An 11,037-nucleotide genomic window follows, 5' to 3' on the forward strand; every position below is an offset into this window, starting at 1 on the left:
TAGCATTCTCACATAGGTGTTCCTTTTGTCCAGGTGGGAAAGGGCAGTGTGGAGTGCAATAGAGATTGCATCATCTGCGGATCTGTTAGGGCGGTATGCAAATTGGAGTGGGTCCAGGATTTCTGGGATAATGTATGAAGGGAAGAGCGAGGGAGAGGGAGCTAACCAACACCGTACACATCTGAAATGAATGGTGAGACACAGTTTCTATGGTGACATGGGCATAGTGATTTCCAAAGTTGCCAAACATCTCATTCATACAAACTTCCATGCCCCCATTATTATATTGGTGGAGACTCCACCCCTCACAGTGAGACGACTCCAATTTCCCACCACCCTCCAGGTTGAAAGTGATTAAACTTGGACCTGACGTTGTGAATGTAATTGTAGGAGTTTTTTATTGTCATGCATGGATTATATCAATAGCTCATGAAGAGACGAACAGTTTGACATGTGTTGCTGTGTTGTATGTGTAATGGAATTCCCTTTTTAGAGTGACTGGGTCGAATCCGTCTGTTGAGCTAGCCGCTTTTCCTTTCCTGTCCTCAAACTGAAATGTACGAATGTGATAATTAGATACAGAATGCGATAATAAGATACAGAATATGATAATTAGATGACAGAATGTGATAATTAGATGACAGAATGTGATAATTAGATGACAGAATGTGATAATTAGATGACAGAATGTGATAATTAGATGACAGAATGTGATAATTAGATGACAGAATGTGATAATTAGATGACAGAATGTGATAATTAGATTACAGAATGTGATAAATAGATGACAGAATGTGATAATTAGATGACAGAATGTGATAATTAGATGACAGAATGTGATAATTAGATGACAGAATGTGATAATTAGATGACAGAATGTGTGTGTGATGTTCTGGCAGAGACACATAGGGCCTATTACATTTAGTCACATGATATTGGAGTCAGATTGATAAATACATTTAATTATTCAACATAATTCTAACTGACTACAGTATTTCAGATGTTAACATATTGAACAATGCTCAGTACAGTGTATCTTCAGATAACACATCACTAAGGACTTCCTTCCATCAAACCTCCACAGCACAAACCACCTAGTTTCTGAAAAACCACAAGCTCTTCTACAGAAAATGCTTTGAGGGGGAAGGGGAGTTTAGTAAGCCACGGTCTATGTCCAGCTTTGACTAAGAGAGCACCTATTTACTTCCTGAAAGGCTTACTACTTGTAGTTTACCACCACACGGTCTCATCATTTCGACATAGACAGGAAGTCAAACTAATTATCTATATTTTGAGATGAAAACTCTGTTTCTGCTACACATCTGTTGGCTGGAAATCATCACAGGTATCTGAACTCTTCATAACTTTTACATGTAATGAATTCTAGAGTTAAAGGAGGTATACCTCTTGGACTTGGAGGTAGCTACTGGGAATCCTGCTGTAAGCCTAATTATTTATCCTTTTGGAACACAAGCCATAGATTGGCATAGATGAGATACTTTGAACATGAATGATATGAACACAAGCCATAGATTGGTGTAGATGAGATACTTTGAACATGAGTAATCTGAACACAAGACATAGATGAGATACTTTACTTAAAAACATGTTTGGTTTAAATGTGAACCTGTTCCTCTCTCATTAGGAATCAGAGTTGAACCTTCAGTGGACCAGTATGGGTTGAAGGGGGGTTCAATATGTCTGGCTGTTGCAGAACCTGAGATTCTCAAGGGACTTAAATGGAAGACGGGCAGTGATATAATAGTTGATGCTAAAGAGATCTCTCCTAAATACAAGGAGAAGGTGGATTATAACTCTGTGAACCATTCTCTGTGTATAAAGAATATGTTGAACACAGACAGCAGAATTTACATAGGAAGTGCAATTAATCAGAGAGACTGGACATATTCATCTACCACATACAGACTAAAGGTGCTGGGTGAGTTTTATGCATTGTTTGTGCTGGAAGTCTTCTTTTTGTTTCTTTAATACAAATGTAGTCTCTAGACCCCTTATGAATGTAGGTATCTCTTTCCCAACTCCATTGGTTCTTATAGATCATGTTCCCAAACCAGTCATGGATGTCACATCTCTCTTCAACACAAGTGTGGGACTCTGTGATGTCACAGTGAACTGTTCAGGTAAAGATGGCTGGATGTTGTCTGTCTGTGGATGGGGTCAGTGTACACTGTCACAACAGTTACTGTCTCTGTCTGGGGTCAACATCATCATCTCCAATGGCAACGGGACTATCCAATGCACCAGCAGCAACCACGTCAGCACACTGACCATCTCTCAACACGTGGAGGACATATGTAAGTCCCATTCTAGCATTCATTTAAGGATCTACCCGTGAGGTTAGAAGTTGAACCTCAAGTTGATATTGTACTGTCATTCTGTAATACCTCTGTCATTGTTTAATACTATATGATGTGATATCATACATTGTTAAAATATATCCACAGGATATCAAATGTCTATGCTTAGTATTTTATTTATTTAGAGCCAGCTCATGAACACCCAATGTTTTGACTAGGTATTGTTTTGATGACTAAGTCAATTAGTAATTTCAACATCAAAAACATCCTAGTCAAAACGTTGGGTGTTGATAAACTGGCTCTAAATAAATGAAAATACTAAGCATAAAGCTTTGATATCCTTCGTGTGCTTTTCCCTGTGGATATATTTTTACATTGACTCTTTTTGGAATTAGAACCGCAAACATCTACTTGGAACTATTTATTATAATCTTGGCTGCAAGGACTTTTGTTTGAACGATATGATACATGTGTATCACATCCGGCCGTTTTTTGGAGTCCCATAGTGCAAGGCACAATTGGCCCAGCATCGTCCGGGTTTGGCCGGGGTAGGACGTCATTGTAAATAACAATTTGTTCTTAACTGACTTGCCTAGTTAAATAAAAAAAAATAAAAAAATAGAGGTACCTGCCAGAGAGTAATGTTGACTGTTGTAAACAATCATCACATTAGACCAAATGTATTGGTGTAGTATTGTATTGGTGAAATATTGTATTTTTGGCTCTGAGATGGTAACCCAGATTGTGTGTCCCAGGCAGTGGTGTAAAAATACTTGAAAGTACTAAGTAGTTCTACTTAAGTAGTTTTTTGGGGGGGTATCTGTACTTTACTTTAATATTTATATTTTTGACAATTTTTACTTTTACTTCACAACATTACTTAATACATCTAGGGGTTCCGCTAGCGGAACGCCTCGCCAATATCCAATGGAAGAGCGTGGCGCGAAATACAAAAACCTCAAAAATGCAATAATTTCAATTTTTCAAACATACAACTATTTTACACCATTTGAAAGATAAGACTCTCGTTAACCTCTCTAGGGTAGGTGGCACCAAATCGTCCCACCTACGTAACAGCCAGTGTAATCCCGTGGCGCGTTATTCAAAAACCAAAAAAATGCAAAAACTTCAATTTTTCAAACATATAACTATTTTACACCATTTTAAAGACAAGACTCTCGTTAATCTAACCACACTTTCCGATTTCAAAAAGGCTTTACAACGAAAGCAAAACATTAGATTATGTCAGCAGAGTACCCAGACAGAAATAATCAGACACCCATTTTTCAAGCTAGCATATAATGTCACCTAAACCCAAACCACAGCTAAATGCAGCACTAACCTTTGATGATCTTCATCAGATGACAATCCTAGGACATTATGTTATACAATACATGCATGTTTTGTTCAATCAAGTTCATATTTATATCAAAAACCAGCTTTTTACATTAGCATGTGACTAGCATGTGACTAGCATTCCCACCGAACACTGCCGGTGAATTTACTAAATTACTCACGATAAACGTTCACAAAAAGCATAACAATTATTTTAAGAATTATAGATACAGAACTCCTCTATGCACTCGATATGTCCGATTTTAAAATAGCTTTTCGGTGGAAGCACATTTTGCAATATTCTGAGTAGATAGCCCGGCATCACAGGGCTAGCTATTTAGACACCCAGCAAGTTTAGCACTCACCAAAGTCAGATTTACTATAAGAAAAATGTTATTACCTTTGCTGTCTTCGTCAGAATGCACTCCCAGGACTTCTACTTCAATAACAAATGTTGGTTTGGTTCAAAATAATCCATAGTTATATCCAAACAGCGGCGTTTTGTTCGTGCGTTCAAGACACTATCCGAAAGGGTAAATAAGGGTGACGAGCATGGCGCAATTCGTGACAAAAAAAATCTAAATATTCCATTACCGTACTTCGAAGCATGTCAACCGCTGTTTAAAATCAATTTTTATGCCATTTTTCTCATAAAAAAGCGATAATATTCCGACCGGGAATCTGCGTTTAGGTAAACAGACGAAAGAAAATAAAGCATTCGGTCGACTCGGGCACGCGCCTAAGCCCATAGTACTCTGATCGGCCACTTGCCAAAAGCGATAATGTGTTTCAGCCAGAGGCTGCCTCGATATCGTTCAGCTTTTTCCCGGGCTCTGAGAGCCTATGGGAGCCGTAGGAAGTGTCACGTTATTGCAAAGATCCTCAGTCTTCAATAAAAAGAGCCAAGATGAAACACAACTTGTCAGACAGGCCACTTCCTGCATGGAATCTTCTCAGGTTTTGGCCTGCCATTTGAGTTCTATTATACTCACAGACACCATTCAAACAGTTTTAGAAACTTTAGGATTTTTTCTATCCAAAGCCAATAATTATATGCATATTCTAGTTACTGGGCAGGAGTAGTAACCAGATTAAATCGGGTACGTTTTTTATCCGGCCGTGTCAATACTGCCCCCTAGCCCTAACAGGTTAATCTAACCACATTGTCCGATTTCAAAAAGGCTTTACAGCGAAAGCAAAACATTAGATTACGTTAGGAGAGTACACAGCCAAAAATAATCACACAGACATTTTCCAAGCAAGCACATATGTCACAGAAACCCAAAACACAGCTAAATGAAGCACTAACCTTTGATGATCTTCATCAGATGACACTCCTAGGACATTATGTTATACAATACATGCATGTTTTGTTCAATCAAGTTCATATTTATATTAAAAAAACAGCTTTTTACATTGGCGTGTGATGTTCAGAAATTGTTTTCCCACCGAAAACGTCTGGGGAATTTACTAAATTACTCATCATAAACGTTGACAAAATACATAACAATTATTTTAAGAATTATAGATACAGAACTCCTTCATGCAATTGCTATGTCAGATTTTAAAATAGCTTTTCGGCGAAAGCACATTTTGCAATATTCTGAGTACATATCTCAGCCATCAGGGCTAGCTATTTTGACACCCGCCAAGTTCGGGGCACACTAAACTCAGAATTAGTATGAGAAAAATTGTATTACCTTTGCTGATCTTCGTCAGAATGCACTCCCTGGACTGCTACTTCCACAAGAAATGTTGTTTTTGTTCCAAATAATCCATAGTTATGTCAAAATACCTCCATTTTGTTTGTGCGTTCAGGTCACTATCCAAAGGGTAACACGCATTTCGTGACAAACAAATTCAAAATGTTCCATTACCGTACTTAGAAGCATGTCAAACGCTGTTTAAAATCTATTTTTATGGTATTTATCTCGTAAAATAGCGATAATATTCCAACCGGACAATAGTGTATTCATTCAAAGAGGAAAAGAAAAAAACAGCGTGGTCTCGTGAACGCGCATATCCAATCTCTTAGTCACCAGGCAGACCTCTGACAAACTGAGCTCCTATTATCTGCCCAGAGACAGGAGACGCCTCAATGCGCTTTCTGAACGCTTTAGAGAGCCAATGGAAGCCTTAGAAAGTGCTACGTAACAGCACAGATACTGTAGTTTCGATAGAGATCCAAAAGAAGAACTACAAATTCTCAGACAGGCCACTTCCTGCTTGGACTTTTCTCAGGTTTTTGCCTGCCATATGAGTTCTGTTATACTCACAGACACCATTCAAACAGTTTTAGAAACTTCAGAGTGTTTTCTATCCAAATCAACTAATAATATGCAAATATTTGACTCTGGGCCCGAGAAGTAGGCCGTTTAATTTGGGTACGTTTTTCATCCGGCCGTGAAAATACTGCCCCCTATAGCGAAGAGGTTAAGAAAATATAGTAATTTTTACTCCATACATTTTCCCTGACACCCAAAAGTACTGTCACGGGTGTCGTAAGGAGAAGCGGACCAAAGTGCAGCGTGTGTGTCGTTCCACATTTTATTTACACTGTGAAACTATGCGATACATAAACATAAACTAAAGAACAAAACAACAAACCGTGACGCAGAGTTGAAACATACACTACTCAAAAAACTATCTCCCACAAACCCAGGTGGAAAAAACCCTTACTTAAGTATGATCTCCAATTAGAGACAACGAGGACCAGCTACCTCTAATTGGAGATCATCCCAAACAAAACCCCAACATAGAAATACAAAACTAGAACCTGACAACATAGAAATAGAAAACATAGAAGAAGAAAAAACTGTCACACCCTGACCTACTCTACCATAGAAAATAACATCTTTCTATGATCAGGATGTGACAAGTACTCGTTACATTTTGAACGCATAGCAGGACAGGAAAAGGGTCCATTCAAACACTTATGAAGAGAACATCCCTGGTCATCCTTACTGCCTCTGGTGGACTCACTAAACACACATGCTTTGATTGTAAATTATGTCTGAGTGTTGGAGTGTACCCCTGGCTATCCGTAAACTAAAAAAAACAAGAAAATCATGCTGTCTGGTTTGCTAAATATAAGACATTTGAAATGATTTATACTTTTACTTTTACTTTTGATACTTGAGTATATTTTAGCAATTACATTTACTATGATACTTAAGTATATTTAAAAACAAACACTTTTAGACTTTAACACAAGTATTATTTTTCTCAGTGACTTTTACTTTAGTAATTTTCTATTAAGGTATCTTTATTTTTACTAATGTGTGACAGTTGGGTACTTTTTACACCACTGGTCTCAGGTATTGATGAGAAGGACGCCAAAGCTTCAGCATTATCAGTCAGGACCATTGTGGCCAATATTGTTCGATCAGTGATTGTCTGTGTTGGATTGGCAGTCACCATAATGGCCATCATCAAGGTCAAAAGATGGATATCCTCAAAAGAAGATGACTCAACTCAGGTACTTCCTGTGAAATGGCTTTTTTCATTTTATTGTTTTACTTTGAAAGCTTTGTTGAATGAAGATTTGATGTTATTGTAATGTCTCATCTTTAGGAAGTCATCGTTGAAGTCGCTGACACCACAGTGAATGATTCAGCAGAGGTGAGGCCAGAACCACTGGGCCCTCCTGAGGTACAAACACTTTATACAAATGTGCAGAAACCAGGACAGCAACACTGAATGGACTTCACCCAATTAACCAGCATTTTGTATGATAGACTAATACCATGGGACAAACATTCTACACATATTTAATTTAGTATTATCTGCAGGGTATTCGCTTAAAGGGAGAGCCGTGTCGGGTCGCCTTCCACAACAACGAACTCGGCATGTTCTGATGTGAAGCACACCCTACACATGAACAGATACTCTGTGAGTACAACGTCTTGCTCCGCTCTTATCTACAAATTCTGTGGTTCATTCTGCTGGTCGTGGCAAGGTCATATCACTAAGTCTCAGTTTAAAACCTCTCTAGGGTATGTGGGACGAAATCGTCCCACCTACTCAACAGCCAGTGGAATCCCGTGGCGCGATATTCAAATACCTTAGAAATGCTATTACTTCAATTTCTCAAACATATGACTATTTTACACCATTTTGAAGACAAGACTGTCGTTAATCTAACCACACTGTCCGATTTCAAAAAGGCTTTACAACGAAAGCAAAACATTACATTATGTCAGCAGAGTACCAAGCCAGAAATAATCAGACACCCATTTTTCAAGCTAGCATATAATGTCACATAAACCCAAACCACAGCTAAATGCAGCACTAACCTTTGATGATCTTCATCAGATGACACTCCTAAGACATTATGTTATACAATACATGCATGTTTTGTTCAATCAAGTTCATATTTATATCAAAAACCAGCTTTTTACATTAGCATGTGACGTTCAGAACTAGCATACCCACCGCAAACTTCCGGTGAATTTACTAAATTACTCACGATAAACATTCACAAAAAAACATAACAATTATTTTAAGAATTATAGATACAGAACTCCTTTATGCAATTGCTATGTCCGATTTTAAAATAGCTTTTCGGCAAAAGCACATTTTGCAATATTCTGAGTAGATAGCTCGTCATCACAGGCTAGCTATTTTGACACCCACCAAGTTTGGCACTCACCAAACTCAGATTTACTATAAGAAAAATTGGATTACCTTTGCTGTTCTTCATCAGAATGCACTCCCAGGACTTCTACTTCAATAACAAATGTTGGTTTGGTTCAAAATAATCCATAGTTATGTTCAAATATCCTCTGTTTTGTTCGTGCGTTCAAGACACTATCCGAAGGGTGACGAAGGGTGACGCGCCCGGCGCTTATCGTTACAAAAAAATTCTAAATATTCCATTACCGTACTTCGAAGCATGTCAACCGCTGTTTAAAATCAATTTTTATGCGATTTTTCTCGTAAAAAAGCGATAATATTCCGACCGGGAAATCCTGTTTTCGTTCAAAGACTAAAAATCTAAAATGGACTCTTCACGTGCATGCGCGCCCCCGTCTCATTGTTCTCTGATCGACCACTTACCAAATGCGCTACTGTTTTTCAGCCATGGTCTGCAAAGTCATCATTCAACGTTCTGGCGCCCTCTGAGAGCCTATGGGAGCCGTAGGAAGTGTCACGTTACAGCAGAGATCCTCAGTTTTCAATAAAGAGAGTGTAGAAGGCCAAGAAATGGTCAGAGAGGGCACTTCCTGTTTGGAATCTTCTCAGGTCTTTGCCTGCCATATGAGTTCTGTTATACTCACAGACACCATTCAAACAGTTTTAGAAACTTTAGGGTGTTTTCTATCCAAATCAAACAATTATATGCATATTCTAATTTCTGGGCAGTAGTAATAACCAGATTAAATTGTTTTTTATCCGGCCATGCAAATACTGCCCCCTAACCTAGAGAGGTTAATGCAACTTGTGTTTTTGGAATGTTGAATGTCACACTTTTTTTGTGTTTTTGGAATGTTGAATGTCACTTTTTTTTGTGTTTTTGGAATGTTGAATGTCAAACTTTTTAAGTTCTTGTTTTTACCCCCCAAAAATGAATAAATGATTAATTGAACCATCACTGTTCAACTTCAAGTTTACAAAGTCAATACAATGCATTCTGGAATTGCTCCACATCCTGTCTAATTAAAAATAGCACCTGTTTCTGAAATTGGCCTTGTGGTTAAGGCTGCTGCCTTGGTACATGTAGATTTTCCCTAGCTTAGCTAATGTTAGCGACCACAAATAGAAATTTGTGCAATGTACACGAATGCATTATGAAGAAAGACAATTGTGTCCTACATACGAATTGCGTTGTGATGAAAACCGTGTAATACACAAGAAAAAGTGTGCCTGTCACATATTTTGAATAATAAATGTGTGTTTATTTCACAAACTGTGTTAGTGTGTTGTTGAGGGAGAGTTAATTGCTCTGACTGGCTACCAATCACGACCTTCCTCTGGCTACCAGCTAGGACCTTCCTCTGGCTACCAGGCGGGACCTTTCTCTGACTACAAGCCAGGACCTTCCTCTGACTACCAGCCAGGACCTTCCTCTGACTACCACCCAGGACCTTCCTCTGACTACCACCCAGGACCTTCGCTCTCGCTACCACCCAGGACCTTCCTCTGGCTACCACCCAGGACCTTCCTCTGGCTACCACCCAGGACCTTCCTCTGGCTACCACCCAGGACCTTCCTCTGGCTACCACCCAGGACCTTCCTCTGGCTACCAACCAGGACCTTCCTCTGGCTACCAATCAGGACCTTCCTCTGGCTACCACCCAGGACCTTCCTCTGACTACCAACCAGGACCTTCCTCTGGCTACCAACCAGGACCTTCCTATGGCTACCAACCAGGACCTTCCTCTGGCTACCAACCAGGACCTTCCTATGGCTACCAACCAGGACCTTCCTCTGGCTACCAACCAGGACCTTCCTCTGGCTACCACCCAGGACCTTCCTCTGGCTACCACCCAATGTAATGTCCAACGTTTCGACAGCCAAGCTGTCTTCATCAGGGTATGATCACAAACACTGCGAGATGACTCGTTTATATAGTGTCAAAAGACACACAGGTGTCTGTAATCATGGCCAAGAGTGGCCTAATATTATTGGTTAATTCTCAAATATAAAAATGGCATACAAAGAACACCATACAAAAAAACAAATGGATAGCATACGATCATAGATACATTTTAGACTACACAAGCTTACAAACAATTACAATGGCAAAGTCACAATAATCACAAGAATGGCTTCAGATCAAAGTCTATGTTGAGACCGAAGGGTGCAAGGGTCTTTAAATTAAAGATCCAGGCAGCCTCTCGTTTTAACAATAAATTATCAAGGTCACCCCCTCTCCTCGGGAGGGTGACATGTTCGATGCCAATATAATGCAGAGACGAAATCGAGTGGTTTTCTTCCAAAAAGTGGGCCGCAACTGGGTAAGTCAAGTTTCTGCACCTAATGTTGCTACGATGCTCTGAGATACGTACTTTTAATTCACGCTTTGTTTTACCCACATCATTTTTACCACAAGGACAAGTTATAAGATAAATAACTGCCTTAGTGGAGCACGTAATAACACCTTTGATTGGGATCGATTTCCCTGTTTGTGGGTGTTTGAAGGATCTGCATTTATAAGTGCCATTGCATTGAGCACAGCCATTACACTTGTAATTTCCATCCAGTATGGGCGCAAATAGACGTTGTTCAGGAATATCTTGGGGTGGTAAATCAGTGTACCAATTGGTCTCTGAGATTTCTGCCCCGCGAGAATACGACCAAGGGAAGGTCCGAAAACACATTACCGAGACTATCATCGGATTTTAGAATGTGCCAATGTTTGAGAACGATTCCCTTAATTTGT

General features: G+C 39.3%; 1 protein-coding gene across 4 annotated transcripts; it reads left to right on the forward strand.

Annotated features, from left to right (window-relative positions):
* Nucleotides 1-626: 626 nt before the first annotated feature.
* LOC106593413 (uncharacterized) lies at nt 627-10,206 on the forward strand. Of its 4 annotated transcripts, none has more exons than XM_045714265.1 (7): nt 627-1,345; nt 1,646-1,939; nt 2,058-2,315; nt 6,971-7,131; nt 7,227-7,274; nt 7,445-7,544; nt 9,637-10,206. In XM_045714265.1, the coding sequence occupies exons 1-6, from the start codon at nt 1,297-1,299 to the stop codon at nt 7,508-7,510; spliced, it is 876 nt and encodes a 291-aa protein (XP_045570221.1). In that variant the 5' UTR covers nt 627-1,296; the 3' UTR covers nt 7,511-7,544; nt 9,637-10,206. The 4 variants fall into 4 exon arrangements, with proteins under 4 accessions (XP_045570221.1, XP_045570223.1, XP_014040223.1 ...); XM_045714267.1 differs by lacking the exon at nt 9,637-10,206 and adding an exon at nt 8,734-8,791; XM_014184748.2 differs by having other exon boundaries at nt 628-1,345; nt 7,227-7,304; nt 9,637-10,205.
* The last annotated feature ends 831 nt before the right edge of the window (nt 10,207-11,037 follow it).

This window comes from Salmo salar, chromosome ssa01 (assembly GCF_905237065.1).
Source record: "Salmo salar chromosome ssa01, Ssal_v3.1, whole genome shotgun sequence".
Classification (NCBI taxonomy): Eukaryota; Metazoa; Chordata; class Actinopteri; order Salmoniformes; family Salmonidae; genus Salmo; species Salmo salar.